The following is a 20470-nucleotide window of genomic DNA, read 5'->3' as shown; positions in this document are numbered from 1 at the left end:
CAACCCAGATTTAAACATCATCGCATATGGAATTGGCGGGTGGGGTGTATCCTGCATAAAATACTGGACGCATTTATGAAACCTATAAGCACACGTGTCGAGCCCTACGACCTGTGGAAAGGAATTATTCTCAGATAGAGAAAGAATCCTTAAGTATCATTTTTGTGGTAACAAGATTCCAAAAATACCTGCATGGACGTCACTTCAAATTACAAACGTATCACAAGCTGCTGATCTCTATCCTTGGCTTAAAGAAAGGGTTGCCGACACATATGGCAAACAGGCTCCAAAGATGAAAAACAATCCTATTGAATTATGACTGATATGGAGTTCCTTCCATCAAAGAGGTTAGGACATGTAAACAGCCTATCCTAGTTAATACCAAAGACTGGTGAACCACTAGAAGACTCTGATCACATCACTACGATCACAGTTCCATCCTATTCAACACTGAAAGAGCTCCCTGTTACTCTAGACCATATAAAGAAAGAAGTTGAAAACTTTATAAGAATAAACCAAGGAAAAACTGCAGACTCATTAATTAGTAGCAGGGGTTTTCTCTACATGCGATCAGGTATATCGGGAGAGAGTAGGTGTTCAAGCAACCCTCCAAAAGAAAATCTTAAAGGATTTTCACACAGGACATCTGGGTGTCACCAAAATGAAAAGTTTAATGTGTTCGTATATTGGAGAAACATGGACACGGATATTGAAGAAAAAATGAAAGCATGCAGGTGATGTGGACTAGCTGCTAAAGTGCCACCAATTCAATTTAGCCCATAGCAGACTACCTGTGGTCATGGATACATGTGGACTACGTGGGACCACTTGATGGACAGTGCTACCTCATAGTAGTTGACAGTTTCTCTAAGTGGCCAAAGGTCTTTAGGTGTAAAAGCCCAACTACAGACTTCACTATAAAAACTCTCCATGAGTTATTCGCACGGTTCGGAGTGGTCGACTGCTAAGTGTCAGAAATGGCACTCAGTTTACATCTTGGGACTTTACAGAGGACTTCCAAGTGGACTACATTACAACTCCAACATATCACCATCAGATACGCAAACACACTTCGGACGAGTCAAGTGAAACTCCGCTAGAAGAGATGTTGGACCTACTATATGACGCATTTGATCTGGACTCTCCTCAAACAAGTACTGAAATATGTCGCTCCAGCAGAAAAAGGAAATTGACGAAGGTTAATTCAAGAAAGAAAAACTATAGGGATATTTAGGGGAAATAAATTTTCGGAGGGGGTGTTCTGGTGTTATGGACAATATGGATTTGTCTGGCTTATATAATGCCAGACGTTTCCACCTTCAAGCAGAGCGTACACTCATAGTTTACTTGCTTGCAATGAACCTCAGGACTCTTTCACCTTTGTGACCCTTTAAACCGAACCACAACAATTTTCTAACTGATTTATTTTTTGTAACTTTTGGATATGTTTATTACTGTGACATGACAATTAAGTAGATACCTTGAAATTTAATATTTCAACTTCTGAATTTTGCTACGAAGAAGAATCAGCATTTTATGGTCTAATTGTAGTGCAGTTGCTGGGCACCACTCTTGTAAACACATAAAGACACTTGATGAACTGGAATTACAGTTATTGTAAAATTTCATACTTACTTTTTTATCTGAAATGTTAGTAGATTCTTCCTTTTGTGTTTCCAAGTGATATAAAGCCAATGGATAGGAGAATGCAAAATTTGGAAGTTGTGATAAATTTCGGTGTGGCTATAGTTTCAAAGATAAATGAAAAAAAAAACAGTTCATTTTTACTTTGGTTTTTGAACTTAACTTAATCTAATGAAGCACAGAAAAGTATAAAATTAGAGAAATAATAAGTCAACATAAATCAACTTATGCTTTAAGACAACAAAAGCAAATTTTAAGAGGTTGAAAAGTTTACTTTCACTTTTGGTAATATTTTAATAGATTCATTATGGTAACCTTCTAAAGGATTACATCAGCAACTTCTTTTCCTTTGGAAATGGAAAAATCCTAATATTTACCTCCGCTAAGATGGTTATATTTTCAGACAAGTTTAGCCACAACCTTCATTGGAAAAGTAACATCCTGCTCATGGTAAGCTAACAAGATCTGTTAAACAATCAAACTGTCGATAATGAATGAGAGCTTTTAAAAAAGAAGCATTAGATAACTTTAAAATATGCCTTGAAAAGAGAAAAATAAAGAACACGATTTATACTGAAACTAAACTTTATTCAATACTAGCAGGATTTGTGTACTGATATTGCCCAATGGAAGTATGACACAAAGCCAGAACAGATTCAGTAAAGGCCCCACCCTCTCCCTCTGAAAACAAATCAAAATATGCTTGTTAGTGGGGGCCATTGCCAACCCTAGAAAATAGCAGGTACTGGCGGTTATGGCCAAAATGAAATCATTTTGCTTCCACTATCATTCATCAAAGCCACTGGTTGTGATTGTCAACACCGGTGTCGGCCTCCATTGAAATGCTTGTAACTGAAATCATCTGTCTTCAACTGCCAGGCATTGGAATCTACTGGCAGTTTGTGCTATATTAAGGCAGTGACTTGTGTTTATTGGCATGTACAGGTGGACCTTGGCTGTCTTAACAAATGTTTCCTGGTGCACACTATCAGTCACTGGCAGTGATGACCATAGGACTGCTCTGAAAATAAATTTAGGTGTTTATTTGCATTTACTGGTGTGCATTGGCTTCTTCAATCATGACCAGTATCGAGCCCCATTGGACTACTCTGAAATGAAATCGATTGGTTACTGCCACTACTTGACTTGTAGGTATTGGCAGACAAATCGCATGTTTTCAAATATCACACACTGTTATTGATGGTGGTCATTGCTCTAAGGTTCATGTCAGGGGGACAGTAAAATAATGCTATTAATGCTACTAATAATAATATTAATAACTAATAAACAATACTAACAACTAATAATAATAATATTAATAACAATAATAGCTACAATAAAAAATAATAATAATATAACTACTACTAATAATAATATTACTAGTAATATGCTGTTTTCAGGTGATCATAGTAACTTCCTATCAGGGAACGGTAGAATAATAAGAATATAAATAATAATACTAAGAATAATATTACTACCACTAATAATAATTACAATAAAAAATGCTAATAATAATAATGATAACAACAACAATGTACTGAATAGGCAGAAAAAGTTTAACTGTGTATGGAAAAAAAAGTAAACAAACTTTAGCAAATGCAATAGAGATGATCTAAAATATTGCAGTGTACAAAAAGAAAAAAAAACTGCAAATATGATGTTAAATATTGTTGAAGCAAATTGGCAAAACTTGCTCAAACGATATTGTATCTATTTTATTTTATTTTGTGTGTATGTGAACATTTCTTTTTTATAGAAATATTTTTTAAGCAAAAAACATGTAGACATGGCTGGCAGTGATTTTTTCATCCTCAATCATTGTTCTTGTAACTTCATGACAAAAGACAGCAAATCAATGCTACTACTACAAATAAAAAAGATAAAAATACAAACAAAAATAAAAAATTAATGACAATAACAATGGAAATGTAATACAACTACTCTCACAAATGTAAAAACAAACTTGAACAAACATAATGCATGCGCATTTCCTCTAAAATATTACTGAAGGAATTTGGCCAAACTTGCTAAAATGATAATTTATCTATTATAATTTGCTTGTTTTAGGTAACTGTTCTGGGGTAGCTGACACCCCTATATTCATGATAATATGGACCCGTGCGGCTCTATGTAAACCAGACATTTCTGCTTTTGAGTGAAGAGCACACTCACAGTTTAACCAAACGTAGTGAACACCAGGACTTTTTCATTTTAATATTGTGACCCCTAAACAAGGCAACATTGGTGATATAAGGATTCAAAAAAAAAAAAAAGAACCCACAAGGATATCCTTTGGATAAGCAACCAACCACTGGTCCACAAACTCGTATTTCTACATACTTTGAAAAAATAAATGGTGGTTCCACAAAGTGTTTTCAACAAAAACAAACAAACAAACAAACAAAGAAAAAAAAAAAACGACCTCATCTTGGGAAAAGTGTATTTTTCAAAATGCCATGAGTAGAAAAAATACAACTCTTTCTATTGCTAAAAGAATTCAGTTAATTCATTTTTAACGTTCAATGACATTTTTATGACCTCAGAATTTTTTTTTCTTTATCCAAAAGTCTTTGTGGACTGTTTGTTAAAAGTGAATGTTTTTATTTTAATCACACAGAGAAAAAAACAGGGAAAGAAGAAACTAGTCTTTTTTTTTTGGTGGGCTGACCAAATTGTTTGCTTGTGCAAATATTGTAATTTTTCCTCTTAGTAAAAAACTGTATTCAGTTTAATAAAAAAAAAACAACAAAAACTGCATGATTTGGTTTTCTCAGTAAAACAAAAAGAGGGGGAAAATATATATATCACCTCTGCGAAGGATTTAAACTGCATTCATTCCATAACAAGAATTTAGTTCAACAATGCGAATACATGACTGGATTTCTGCTTTCACTTTGTTTATTATTCGGAATTCTTCTGGATGCAAAATGCTTCATATTTTTTTTTTTTTTTGAGAGAGAGAGTTCAAATAAATTTAAGTGATTTTTGTTTTCTGTGGAAAATTGAACATTTCTTTCTGTTAAACTCACATGCACGTGATTAGTTTTTTCTCTTTGTGAATATTAATTTTACATATCTTTTCCATAAAGTTGTGGGTTTTCTAGTTATCATTTGTCTGGTGAGTCTTTATTTTTTCAAAATGGAAGAACTTTCAAGGCAACTAGTTAAAAGGATACGATTACAACAGACTCAGACTTTAGATTTACAAAGAGAAAGAGAAAGAAAAGAGAAAGAAAAGAGAAAAGAAGAGAAAAAAGAAACGAAAAGGAAAGAGAAAGAAAAGAAATGAAAAGAAAAAGAAATAAAAGGACGAGAAAGGAAAAAAGAAAGAAAAAGAAAGGAAAAACGAAAGAGAAAGAAGAAAAAGCGAAAGAAGCAAAAAAGAAGGAGAAGAAAAAAAGGAGAAGAAAAAAAGAAGAAAAGAAAAAGAGAAAGAGAGGAAAGAAGGTAATTCAGTGAAAAAAATACTGGAAATGTAGTCACAGGCAAAGAAAAAATTGGAACTATTAACTAAAGTAATAGCGAAGAAAGGCAGCGACAAGTCAGACTAGAATGTTTTTTCACAAAATGCGATTTGGTCAGCATTAAAAATATTTCACTATCACCCCGAAGAGGATTGGACTTTTGAAGCCTATTTTCGCAGATTTGGTGACGTATTCAGGATTAATTGCAAGTCACGGAGTGAGCAGATGAATGTTTATCTTTTATTACAAAAATTGGGAGCTGTGGGACATAAGTTCATGGACTACATCATCCCTAAACAGACAAGTGAATTGTCTTTTGATGAAACAGGCTTTGATGGAATTATACTGTCCAAAAATCAGCTTATTCCAGCTTATTAAAGATGGAGATGCATCAACCTGACTTGCAAAGAAGAACACATTTGCTTTTGTACATAGACACTGTGACAACTTCGGACTATCCTCATTGACATCTGACAACTGATTTTTATTCAAGGCTTGGTGTCGACCAAGAATGCTGAACTCAGACACCGGACACTAAACAGATTAGAAAAGGAACCAAACATAATCCTTTAACAATTGGATGAAGAATGCCAAAGAATCATTTCGGAGAAGCAAGGCTCCAAAAATATAGAAGCAAGTGTTGCACACATTAGAAAGGTACGAAATAACAAAAAATCTTACTTTCCAAACAGTTAAACGAAAGCCAAACATGATCCTCGGGAAAAATCTCAAAACAAACCTGAGTTACCTCGTTACCCATGCCAAGGATGTGGAGAACTCCACCGGTCCTGGAAATGTGATCGATGCAGAAGCAATGGATATAAAGGAACTACGTAAAAATAATGAGGACACAAGCGGAGGACAAAAATGTATGGAAGTATGTAATGGAAAAATGGGGGACAAGAATGTTAGACTTCAACTTGACAGTGGTTCGAATTCGTCCATTATAAACCACCATACTTGGTGCAACATTGGAAAACCAAAGATGATGAGGACCAAGAAAATGGCCCATTCAATAACTGGAGAAAGATTTGAAGGTGAGGTTACCACTAACGTAACGTTGATAGGAAAAAAAACACTGAATCTCAAGGGGTTCATATTAAAAAATACTAATAACTTTTTTGGTACAAACTGGATCCAAAAATTTGAACACCAGGACTCGCCCATTAGTGATTTTTGTCAAAAGGTGGACAACCTTACAGCTGAAGCTGAAAAACTAAAGAAAGACCTGAAGGAGTCATTCCCCAATGTTTTTCAGACAAACTAGGCTGCTGTATAAAAATGGAGGTGAAGTTCAATTTACAAGAAAATGTCACACTAGTTTTCAAAAAGAAATGCAGCATATCGTTCGCCTCTTTACGAAAGATTGATGTAGAATAAGACAGACTCATCAAAGCAGGAATTTTGATCCCAGTCAACTAAAGTGAGTGAGCTGCCTCCATCGTGTATGTAAAGAAAAAATCAAATGATATCAGAGTCGTTGCAGACTTCTCGACTGGGTTGAATGCCGCACTAAAGGATCATCATTACCTGCTACCCAGTCCCAAGGAAGTTTTTACAAAACTAAATGGAGGGAAAATATTCTCAGAAATAGATCTGAGCAAAGCATACCTCTAGATTCCCTTTGAAGAAGAAAGCTCAAAACTTTTGTGCATTAACACTCACAAGGGACTATTTAAGTTCAATAGGTTAGCTTTCGGGATCACAGTCGTACCAGCTGTCTTTCAACAGATAATCAACATTATGTTGAGCGGCCGTGATTTTTCCATCGGATACCTTGATGATATTTTAATGAAAAGCGAATCCATAGAGCAACATAGAAAACACGTTTTTCAGATGTTAAAAAAGATAAACGAGTACGGTGTCACACTTAAAGAATTTTTCCTCGACCAAATAAAACATCTTGGTTAGATAATAGATAGGAATGGTAGACAGCCTGATACAGAAAGGTCCATAGCAATAAAAAATGCACCTGAGCCACACGACATAACACTGCAAAGCCTTGACTATCAAGCCTTTTCAGATTTCACAGATTTCTCCAGCCGCCGATCTCTCTTTGGCTCAAAAAAAAAAAGGATTGCCTACCCATACACTCCAAATAGGTTTGAAAGATGGGGAACACCACTTTAAGACTGATCGCATCACTACGATCAGAGGAAGATTATAGTTCGATCCTATGCAACTTTGTGGAAGAACTTCCCGTTACTCTGAAGGATATAAGGAAAGAAGTCGAAAGCGACAATTTTATAAGAGAAACCAAGGAAAAACTGCAGACTGATGAACAAGTAGCAGAGGTTTTCTCGACATGTGACCAGATATTATTATATATATATAGAGAGTAGTTGTTCCAGCGACTTTCCAAAAGAAAATCTTAAAGGATTTTCACACAGGACATCCTGGCACCATTAGAATGAAAAGTTTAACGCGTTCATACATAATAAACTAATAAAATAATAAATCTTCAGAGGGGGGGGGTCTGACGTAGTTGATAATATGGACCCGTCTGACACTATGTAGGCCAGACATTCCTGCTCGAGTGAAGAGTAGCATTACAAGTTAATTTTTTTCTTCTTAGATAATTGTTATTTTATCAACTTACATGAAAAGAGCTATGCTTAAAACCGTTTTGAATTATGCAAATATCCTCAGCAGTTCAAATGTTATGAGAATTGCCAGAATTTAGGCTTTTCCGTGGACATTTTTCTTTAGAAAAAAAAAGTGGGCTAAATTACGGACCTCAACATTTCAATATAGATTTTAGATTTCTGTAAAAGATGGAAATTCCCATAGTCGACCAGAACTTATGCATTTTGGGACCAGTCCAATTTTCAATTTTATAAATCTTCTCTATCTGACCCAAAATATACCCCTATTTTCTGAGATACAACCATAAATCGACCCCACATGAATCCTCAATCTAACTTTCACAGTACCAGGATACCAGAAATCCTAATAAGCAACAACTATATATTCACCAGTTGGTAATTTTCGTCATTTCTATTCTGTTGTTTTCCTGAAAATTCAACTGTGTAAACAAAGAAATAAAACAGTAATTTTTTTACCTTGTTTCCACCTTAACATTTAAAATGATTTTACTTCTATAGGTTTTAGAGTAAGCTGAAAATGAATATCGCATTTAAATTTTCTGCAAATAAGTAGTTTTCCGCATATTAAGCAATGTTATTTCTTATGTTATCCCTGGTGGCTATCTTGGTACGCGCAAACCCAACCCCAAGAAAGTATGCACAAACGTGCATACCAAGATAGCCACCAGCAATAATATAAGAAATGACATTGCTTAAATATCTGGAAATTAATTGTGGAAAATTTAAATGCGATATTCGTTTTCAGCGTACCCGAAAGCATTAAAAGGTAGTCATTTTAAAGAAAGATGTTAAGGTGGAAACAAGGTAAAAATTTACAAAATGCATCACAATGAAATTCTAGGTACAGGAAAAATGAATGCCGATGCTCAAAATGTATAAACATTTTGACTCCTCCCTTTACTTAAAAATTCACAAAAAATCAGGAATTTAGCCAATTTTAATGAAATTTTCAGTATTTATAAAATAATGATGACGGAACCCATTACGTTTATTTAAATATGAGTAGAAATATATTATTTTGTTAAACAAAAAATACCTTTACTAAAGTTATGGTTTTCAGTAATAAAAAAAATTAAAGGAATTTATTTTTGCTTTTTTTATTTATGAAAATAAAAAATCGTAAATTATAACAATTTTAAAAACATTTAATTTTTACAGGAACATTACGAAAAAAAAAAAAGCCCCTAAAGTCCGTATTTGTGAATTTGATTACGTATCCCAAACCAAAATTTTATTTTCATTATATCTAAAAAAAATTAATATGGTCATATAGATTTTTGTAAACCATAAACAAAAGTATCAAATTTATTTTGGTAGCTCAATTAGCCAAGTTATGATTGTTCAAAGTTTGTCGAAAAGTTAAAAATTTGCTATCATGGTCCAGAAGCTAATTTTCATAGTATATAACTAAAAATGTAAGCCACTAACCAGTGAAAAATCCTTATAAATGTAATGTCATCTTGTGGTAAATGAAAATTAATACTAATGAAAGCAATAATTATTAGTTGAAACCAACCTAAACACTAGGCAAAATCCCACTACTAATGGGGAAAAAGTGCAAATATGACACGGAAATGCAACTTTGTTCATATCAATTTCATTTCAATAGCTAATGTATTGAATCTTCTTAGCACATTCATAACACATTAGAGATCAAAATAATTTTTTCTTTTAATTATAAATTGATAAAACCACTCAATTGTGGACCATGTAAAAGCAGCCGAACAGACAATTTGGTAAAAAGGGCAAAAAAGGTTTAAAAAAAAAAAAAAAAAAATTAGTCAAAAGGATAGGTTACTGAAATTGCTGTAAAAATGTAACCATTGGAAGTAGAAGCTTAAAACTTTGCAACTTTACTAATTTTTGGTTGAGGAATTAAAAAAATGTTTGCCTTGTTAACAAAACTTTTGGCCACAGAACTATTTTTACTTTGGGGAATTTAAACTCGCCAAAAAAGTCCTTTTTTGGCGACAACAATAAGATTTACAAATTTGTTATACAAAAAGTCACAAGTTATTTTTTTTTTTTGCAAGCATTGATAAACTTTCAACTTAAAAAACAAGTAAACAAGATATTTTATAGGCAGGTCTTACTACAATTCCTTTCCTTATTGATTTTCTCTCAGAATTCTTTCATAAGCTTCTGCTATGGTAGATATATCAAGAACACTCCAAATCCTACCATCACTTGAAACTGGCATTACCCCAAAACCCCATCTGTAAACAAATGCTGACTCTACCTGTGCAAGGTCATCTAACAAAGGCCATCGAAAAAAATCTTTTCTATCTTTGGTTTGTGATAAAAATTTTATTACAGCGCTGGATGCAGATATAGCTTTAATGACTTGGCCAATGTAAAAGTTGGTGTCATAGACAGCAACTCATTGTCCTTGATGCTCATAACTGAAGATATCCGGAGATGGTTCTTCACAACTGCAGTAGTTATCTGAATGTTCAGCAGATTCACTAAGGGACTTTTTTTGTTGCTTTGGAGGTGGAAATGAATTAACTGGATTTCTTCTCAAGTAGTCAGAGAGAGCAACTTCCAGTTGAACTTTATTTCCACTGGTGTTGATTTTGACATCTAACACAACCTTGAGATATCTCAGTTCAAGTTTATCAAAAACACTTGATAGAACATATAGGTCTTGGGGGTACTTAGTTTATTGCCGAAAATGGAGACGTCATTTTTTTCGTGCACCTGTCGTTAAAATCCTAGGGAAAAATCAGTATTTTAAACTATGACCGAAACATGAAATAAATAACAAAAAAAAATTAAACTAGATAATGATTTTTTTGGTTTCATTTAAATTAATTTGTTGGTGACCTTTTAACATTGCTTTAATTCAAAAAAATGTTTCATTAAAATTATTTATTTGTTCAGAAAAAAAACAAAACAAAAAAAAGCTATTTTATAAAAATCATATTTTCTTACACAAACTTTTTAATAAATGTTTTTACAATTATATTTTGATAAATTTTTATACAGTAAATGTTTTGGTTTTCAAATGGCGCTCGCCCAGTTTAGGCAATTATGAATATGTCCTTTTCATTTTCTGTTTTTAGTAACTTTTCATTTTCTGTTTTTAATAATAAAAATATATATATATATATACGTTTCATGAAAAATTAATTAAATTGAAACATTTTCAATTAAATAATTACGGATATATGTTCTCTTTCACTTTCTTTATTTACTTTTTTTCATAGTTCTTTCCGGAAATAATTATATCTAGTTTAATTTTTTTGTTATTTATTTCTAACTTCAATCATAGTTTAAAATACTGATTTTAATGACAGGTGCATGAAAAAAATGGGGTCATCTGGAAGAAAGAGAGAGCCTGTTTCCTCCGTTTAACTATGGGTGGCGTTACTGTTTGTCCATCCAGTTATGGAAGCACAAAATGTATATAATGGTACCCTTGAAATAAAAATAAATGTTTTTGTTATATTCTAATTTTAAACATGTTTTTTTTGTTTTTGTTTCTTTGCAAACATATTTAAGTTTTATTTTTTCAAACATATTTACGTTTTTTTTTTTTTGCTTTTGCAAACATATTTAAGTTTTATTTTTTCAAAAAAAACAAAAAAACGTAAAAACAAAACCTAAATGTATGAAAATAAACCAGCAACAAAACGTAAATGTTTGGAAAATTAAAACTTAAATATGTTTGCGAAAACAAAAAAAACGTAAATATGTTTGAAAAAAAAAAAAAAATAAAATAAAACTTAAATATGTTTGCAAAAAAAAAAATGTTTAAAATTAAAATATAACAAAAACATTTACTTTAATTTCACTTGAAGAAAAATTAATTTCTCAAACTACCAATATTACCATTGAATTAAGCATTCTTTATTTAATATTTTCACACAAAAAAATTATAATAGCAAAAATATTTCTACTTTTTTTTTAAATTACAGATTTTGCATAATTTTATATTCAAGATTTTAATAATTTCCTTGCTTGCATGAATGTGAAACTTTCGGCGTAACATAATTTTTATAATCTTGAACAATAATTAAAAAAATTTAATTTAAAATCAGGAACATAAAAAAATTAAATTAAAAATGATAAAAATGTTCAGGATAGAAATGTACGGATGCACGTTTGGGGGAAAAAAAAAAGAAAACTACCTCCTTTTAATATCATGAATTCATTTTGAAACAGCGTTTCGATTGGCTGTAATTTTGGGCTTTCATATTCATAGTGTTTACAAAACTCCCGAATTATTCCCTTTTGGGGGACTAATTAAGCTATTTTTTTGTACAAAGAAGGTGTTTTCTTTTTAATTTAAGTCAATATCTTAGGACTTTACTTGGAATAGACCAAGAAAACTAATATTTATCTTTTAAAGGATTTTTACAATGAATTTATTTAACTTCAAAATTTAGCTGAATTGGTTAGCTCGTAATGAAAACATTTTTTATAACTTTTTTATTTTCACGTGTACAAATATTTTTTTCCTTTAAGAAATTAACTGTAGTCTATAATCTTTCAAATATAATCAAAAAGTAGTTGGAAACCTACAAAAAAATTATGATGAATCGGCTTTCAAAACTATCTTTAATTGTCCATTTTGCCCATACCTATGAAATTCTCTATCGAACCACCTAATCATTATTATTTAGATATCCTCAGTTTAAAAAAAACAAGTTTATTTTACAGATTCGAAAAAATGGTCTTAACAATGAGTTAAAAATAAATTCAAATTTCACAATATTTTTTTTATTTAATTGTTAGGTGAAAGTACAGAATAATTAACAAAAAACACCCTTCCTTCCCCATGTTAAGAATGGCTTTCTAAATAATAACATTATTATTTCAGCATGGTAGCATAAGTGCACAAGTAGGTGTATCAGAATTTTTGTAGGAATTTTTGACACCCCTAACATGAAACTGCGAATAAAATATAAAAATCTCATAATTTCTCTGTTAAAGTGGATTATTTATTTTCTTTATGGATTATACTTCCAAAATAAACTATTAAAATTGTTTTAAAAGTAATAGAAATATATATATTTTTTTTAAAACAGTAATGAATTTTACGAACTCAATATTTTTCAATTTTTAAACTTTAAAAATCTATCAAAATTTTTCTATTGATTCTATTTTTACGATATTTTCAGGGTCAATGTGAAATTTTATGTTCTTTCCAATAAACCGAATTTTAGACAAACGTTTTTTTTTAAATTCACGCCCCCCCCATTTTCAAGTTTCTATCAAAAAGTAAATAATTAATTTACTCACCGAAAAGTAAATAATTAATTTACTCACAAATTGAAGAGAAAAGGTCAATAAATAATATATTCAAATTTAAAACAAAAAAAAAAAACGTAGTGTTTTTTAGAATTTTACCTGTAAAGTTTGAAGTTTAAAACCCTTTTTTTTAATCACGTTATTTGTTTTTTCTTTTTTTTTTTTAAAATGGAACCTTGGTCTTTGCTCCTTTAATTGAAAAAAAAATTAGGGCTTGAATTACATTTTTCGAGGAGTTATAAGCTTGGAAAGACAGGAGGTCGAATAATTCACGCCTCCCATTTTGAAATGTCTATTAAAAAGTAAATAATTAATTCATGTACCAAAGTCTTATATATCACAAATTGAAGAGAAAAGGTCAATAAATAATATATTCAAATTTAAATTTGATCAGATTTGATTGCATAATCAGAAAGAGCACACAATTTTACATAAGAGTGCAAAGTTTCATGAGAAAAGCTTGAAAAATAAATAAATGGTGGCAAAATTACTGAATTTCTTGAAATGTTGAGGTCCGTAATTTAGCCCACTTTTTCTAAAGAAAAATGTCCACAGAAAAGCCTAAATTTTGGCACTAAAAATTATAACTTTTGAAATACTAATGGTATTTGCATAATTCAAATGGTTTTAAGGATCTTTTGCATAGCTCTTTTCATGCAAAATTTTGCATATGTTTTCTCCATCTCAACACGGGAAGAATCTTTTGCTCTTTGGATTCCAACTCTACTTCTGTCTACTGCAAACCAGTCACCTCCCAGGACTTATGAAGAACAACGAACCATCGGAAACTGTTCTGAAACTAAACATGGCTTACACTTCTGGAGGTTATGGACCCAGTGTACGTCTTTATTTCGATGGATCCGAATCAAAATTCGAATTGTGGCAAGTGAAATTTCTGGGATGTCTATGAATTTAAAAGCTACACAAAGTACTTCAAACACAACCTGAAAACAGAAATGACCCCGACTTCATTGAAAAGAACGCAACTGTCTTTGTGGAATTAATACAGTGCTTGGATGACCAAAGATAACTGATAATGAGAGAAGCCCTGGACGATGACTGCAAAGCATTGAACATATTTATTGAGAGAGCATTATTTATCGAAAGGAAACCCAAAATTATTTCTTTATATACTGAACTGACCTCTCTAAAAAGAATGGAAGCCGAAAACATTATAGATTATATTATAAGAGCCGAAACTACTGCAAATTTTTAAAAAATGTCTGGTGAAGTTATTTTCCATGGTCCTTAAGGGATTAATGAGTGATTTCAAGTCATTTACCACCGTGATAACCCAGAAAGAAAAACTCATGACTTTTAGCCAATTCAAAGTGGCTCTTAGAAGTTACAAGGAAACTGAAAAAATGATCACAGAAAAAAACGGATTTACAAATATCATGAAATTTAAAAATGCACACATAAAAGCACCAAAATTAAATTATACCCATGCCGGGAATAAAAACCGCAACTTTGCCAAAAACAATTTTTCTCTTAAGAAAAGTACAAAAATTATTTGCTATAATTGTGGACGACCTAATCACAAGAGTTTCCAATGTAGATACAGGGCTTTAAAGAGCGACTCTATTAAAAATGTGGAGAGCTCCGTTAGCGAACATACGTTTTTATTTTCATGTACGTTTAATGCTTCAACAAACAATAATAATTTTTTTTTGCGATTGTGGTGCAACGGCACATATAATTACAAAGAATCTGATTTTATCAATTTTGATCCCAATTTTAAGCCATAAAATCATTTTGTAGAACTGGCTGACAGCAGTCGAATAACCAATATCGTTTTGAAAAGAGGCGATGCTAAAATCTCGCTTAGAAACAATAAATGTGAACTATTTGTTTGTATTCTAGAAAACGCTCTTCTAATCCCAAAATTTAAACAAAATATATTTTCTGTACAAGCTGCCATTAAACAAGGTGCAAATATAAACTTTAGCTCCAATAAATCAAAACTGGTGTACCCGAATGGAACTGTATTCGACATTAAAGAAAATGGAAGACTATATTATTTAAATAGCGTAGTCCCATCGAAAACCGCCTGCCATGATCTACAGACATAGCATGAAATTCTTGAATACTGCAATATCCCTGATATCAAAAAGTTGCTGACTGTAGTTGATGGAATGAAAATAAAAACATCAAAAAACTTCAACTACAACGTCTGTACGCAGGGGAAAATGACAAACTATCAAAACAAGATACCAGACAAGAAGGCCAAGAAAATCCTATTATTGGTGCATTGACTTGAACAGTCCTGTGGAACTGATGGCCAGAGAACATTATAGATACATGTTGAATTTCGTAGATGACCATTCATGGTTTACTTTTTAAAGAACAAATCTGATACCCTGCTAGCAACTTTTAGCCGACATGGCTCCCTACGGTGAAGTAAAGTGTATTCACTCTGACAACCGTATAGAATTCACTAATAAAGACTTTGAACTTTTAATAATTAACTGTCGTATCAAGCATGAAAAATCAGCTCCTAGATTGCCACACCAAAACGGGACTGCGGAACGAGCATGGCGGACACTTTTTGAAATGGTAAGATGTCTACTCATTGAATCCAAACTCCCCAAAAACCTCTGGACGTACGCACTTATGGCGGCTGCCTATATACACAACAGGTGCTTTAACAAAACACTATCTAAAACCCCATATGAAGCTTTCTGTGGTAAAAAAAACAAATTTAAGCCGAATGCATGTTTAGTTCAACTTGCTTCGCATATATAGATAAAAAGAGTAAATTGAATATTAAATCCGACAGAGGTATATTTCTTGGATATGATAAAAACAGTCCAGCCAACTTAGTATTTTTTCTAGAGAAAAATAAAATAAAAAGAATCCGACATGTAAAATTCACAAACACGTTTAATTTTAAAGACGAAACTCCATCATATGAAGAGGATGAAATTATATTTCCTCAAATTATTAAAACTAATGAAGATAATGAAGATAACGGAGACAAGAGTATCCATGATGATGATGATGATGATGATGTTAAAGTCGAAAGATATCCCAAAAGAAATAGAAGGCGACCCGATTTTTTGTGGTCGACAATATAAAAGATTATCAAATCGACTATCGCTATTCCATGGAAACTACGCCAAAAAGCTTTAATGAAGCAATTAATTCAGAATATTGTGATGAATGGAAAATAGCCATGAAAAAAGAAATCGATGCTTTAACCGAAAATAATACCTATACCGTAGTACCTCTCCCAAAAGAGAAACATGTTATTTTTACAAGATGGGTCTTTACAAAAAAGACTACAGCATCAGTACTAGCTAGATTTGTTGCTTAATGATACTCTCAGATTTACGGTATAGAATATTTTTCTACGTTTTCATCAACCACAAACCTAACGACAATCAGAATTTTACTGTAAATCGCATCACAATATGACCTAAACATCCATCAAATGGACATAAAAAATGCTTATTTGAATGCCCCAATAGACTAAAATTTATATTACCCCTCCAGAGGGATTCATAATGAAAAAATAAAAATAGCGTGTGTCGACCTAACAAGTCATCGTATGGTCTAAAGCAGAGTGCTCAGTGTTGGAATACAGTATTTCATGATTATATTATTAAACAACAATTTAGACAATGTGCTGCAGACTCCTGTTTATATACCCAACACAAAGACAATAGACTACTGATTTTGGTTTTATTGGGTCGATGATATTTTAATCGCATCAAATTATGATATAATGTTGACCGATGTTAAGAACAAATTAAGTAAAAGATTCAAAATGACCAATCTGGGCAAAATATCCTAGTTTTTGGGGATAGAATTTACTCAAAGGAAAGAACTTATTACGATGAATCAATCGAGATACATTGAAAAAATACTATTAAAATTTGGAATGGGAAAGTGCAAGAAACGCTCTACACCGGTCGAAAATGATATTAATAAAAATATACACACAGAATCTGAAATAGACGATAAATTATACCGAGAAATCATAGGCAATCTTCTATATCTAATGACTGCGACCAGACCCGACATATGCTATACAGTAACAAAACTGTCACAAAAATTATTAAGACCGACAATGAAGGCCAAACAAGTCCTTCATTATTTAAAAGGAACTAAAGAACAGAAATCAGTATTTAGAAAATCAAAAAATCCCCTAAAAGAAGGATTTTCAGATTCAGGTTGGGGAAACAATGAAGATTGAAAAAGTATATCTGGATATTGTTTCAGACTATCACAAAATAGGGCTATTATTTCATGGAAATCTAAAAAGCAACAGATTGTATCTCTCTCTACATGTGAAGTAGAATTTATCACGATCACACGCACGACCCAGAAGCACTCTACCTTAAAAATATCCTAAAGAATATTTTAGAGCCAGAATTAACTAAAAGACCCGTAGTAATTAATTGTGATAATCAAGCCAGTATAGTCTTGTCACAGAACATGATAATCAACCAAAGATCTAAGCATAAATACCATTTCATAAAAAATGAGGTGAAAAAGGAATCTATTATTTTGAATTACATATCAGAACAAAATATTGCTGATGTATTCATGAAACCCGCAACAAAAATAAAGTTAAAGCGTTTTGCTTCAAAATTGTTAGGGGATTCGACTGAATAATTTTTCACGAGCCTGTATGTATATAAATTCTATATATTAAAAAAAAAAAATTAGTCCTGGGCAAGACGTTAAACTGCATCCATTTTGTTTGTATTAACACTTAGACCTACTAATGTGTTACTAATACTTTTACCGAAATAAAAATTAAAAAAAAAAAAAAAAAGACTTATAAACGAAAGTCACTTTTTTGAAAATTTCTTTTTGACAAATAATTTTTGCATCACTTTTTTTGCAAACATTTTCTGTGCAAATTTTCTTTTCAACAAATACTTTTTGCATGCTTATTTTAAGGTGCGAATAAATTACTATTGACTTATTTTTTGTGCACATTAGTTTTCTTATTTATCCAAAATGTCATACTTTTTCTTTGCATTGTTTTAACAAAAAACAAAACTCTCTTTAAACGGGTACATATTGCATGTATGTTTACTTATATGTATATTTATTTATACATATATACGTATACATTTTTTTTTCTTTTTAACAAAACTGCATAATCAAATTTAAGAAATGGCTTCTTTTTCACAAACCCATCCCCTTTTAAGGGAAAAGTAATTTCCATTTTTCTTTTTTTCCTCTTCTCTGTACACATGTATATCTGTTGGACATTTGGACATAATTAAAAATGGCGTCATTTTACATGCTAAAATTTTAAAATCCAAATGATTTCTAATTTTGTTATGTATAATTTAATATAAAAATATTTATTTTTGAGCAGAATGAACATAAGGGACTTCCCCATTATAAAAAATAGGGGGGGGGGGGTTTACAATATTTTGGGTTATAATGGGGTATGATCCCGCATAGTCGGGAGATTCTATTTATAAATGATGCTGCTAGGAACTGACGAATTGAATTAATTCACAATCTGCTACCAACCAATCAGAAACCAGAATTGCTCCATAAATATTAAACCTTTCTGTAGCAATTTCACATATGTTTTCTCCGTTTCAACACGGGAAGAATATTTTTCTCTGTGGATTCCAACTCCACATCTGTCTACTGCAAACCAGTTACCTCCCAGGACTTGTGTAGAACAATGAACCATCGGAAACTGTTCTGAAACTAAACATGGCTTACACTTCTAGAATCGCCACAGTCCAATACACTCATCTTCAATTTCCACAACCTGAAGTGCATGATCAAAGATGTAGTCGATAGTGTAGTTTCAGAGAGTTGGGCATAGTGTACATTCTGTTGAACACTGGTCTTTATCTCAAGGCTTTCCACCATGTCGACCTGTAGAAGCACTTGATGAGACAAAAGTTTTGTTAGAACATGATCTACCTGAATGATGCACCAGAGAGAGTTTCTATCACAAGTCAAGAGCAGTAACAAACTCAAAGAACCACAGGACAGTTAACAGCCTGTTTCTGGATGGGAGCTGCCCTGTGTCCGGCTTATGTTCTAGAACCTGGGTCAGGTTTATTTTCTAGAACCTTTTCAGAAGAACTGCAAATATCTTCACCATATTAATGAAGTTGATAATCCAGTCATTTGAGCAAAGGTTAAGATCCTCTCTTTTTATGGAAGGTTAAAAGGATTGCTTCACTCCAATCATTAGAAATGTCCATATTGCATTGAAGACACTAACCACGTGGCAAACATCTCTGGCATGGCCTTGTATATTTAGGTAAGATTCCCATCCTTGCCAAGAGTTTGCAGTACTTCCTCTATCATATATGCAGCAGTATTACATTCATACTCTTCCTCTCTTCTATCATCAACTTCTGTTTAATAACAGAAGTTGATGATAGTGATTGAGCAGCTCGAAGTGTTCTTTTCACTGCACAAGACACTCAGTAAGGTTAGTGATCACCATGTAATGATCTTTCAAAGATATTTACAAAAAAAGCATACTTTCCACATGATTCATGTTTTTGGTAATAAATCAATGAAAAGGCATATATGTTTTATTTTTTTATTACCGTTTTATCTGTTTGGCTACATGTTTCAGATGTTTGACCATGTTAATGATCCAACAGCCTCGTCAGGCCTCGCAGAAGTGGTTGTTAGTTATTCCAACAACTAACAACCACTTCTGCGATGCCTGACGAGGCTGTTGGATCGTAAACATGGTCCAACATCTGAAACATGTAGCCAAACAGATAAAACGGTAATAAAAAAATAAAACACATATTTGCTCTGCAATAGTATTGAGCACTCTCCTCAAGTTTTTACTAATTACCAGTTTTACCAAATATATATATTGCCCGGTCGTAAAATATATGCATTGCCCAGTCGTAAAATATGCTTAAATGATATTTTGACTAATGCCGATTTCATATTTATTATTATATAATATTGGATCCAATATATAGTAATGATTTCATATTTATTATTATATAATATTGAATCCAATATATAGTAATGATTTCATATTTATTATTATATAATATTGGATCCAATATATAGTAATGATTTCATATTTATTATTATATAATATTGGATCCAATATATAGTAATGATTTCATATTTATTATTATATAATATTGGATCCAATATATAGTAATGATTTCATATTTATTATTATATAATATTGGATCGAATATATAGTAAAAAAATTTAAAAAGATAAAAAAATAAATGACTCATGTGTCACCACTGATAATCGAGACCATTTGGTTTCAATTCTCGGTGGTGGCGCACGAGTCATTTTTTTTTTTAGCTTACGATTTATTTTTGCCTCTGCCGTTAATAACTGAGCTATGAAGATATGTTCGCTGCAAGGCTACAAAATTAAAATATGAACCAAAAGCTATTATGTTACACATGCATATTCGTAATGCCATTGGTCATCCTTCGCATGGCAAATTTCATTTTTTTAAAAATTTTCACATTTTTGTACCGATATATACATATATGCTCTTTCATTAATTAC

At 31.9% G+C, this 20470-nt stretch overlaps 1 protein-coding gene across 4 annotated transcripts in view; it reads right to left on the bottom strand.

Moving 5' to 3' along the window:
- LOC145270457 (ribosome quality control complex subunit TCF25-like) overlaps positions 1–20470 on the bottom strand; it is a 178181-nt gene that overhangs the window by 65823 nt on the left and 91888 nt on the right. For 3 of the 4 annotated variants that reach the window (XM_080126134.1, XM_080126299.1, XM_080126240.1), the window contains exon 10: positions 1636–1743. The exons of the other annotated variant lie outside the window; for it this stretch is intronic. In XM_080126134.1, the coding sequence (XP_079982260.1) occupies positions 1636–1743 (108 nt within the window). The remainder of the gene's footprint in view (positions 1–1635; positions 1744–20470) is intronic. 4 annotated transcript variants of the gene reach the window in all.

The sequence above is a fragment of the Euprymna scolopes genome, chromosome 1 (assembly GCF_053919585.1).
Source record: "Euprymna scolopes isolate OS-2025 chromosome 1, ASM5391958v1, whole genome shotgun sequence".
NCBI classification, from domain to species: Eukaryota; Metazoa; Mollusca; class Cephalopoda; order Sepiida; family Sepiolidae; genus Euprymna; species Euprymna scolopes.
This window is presented reverse-complemented; position numbering and strand designations above follow the sequence as displayed.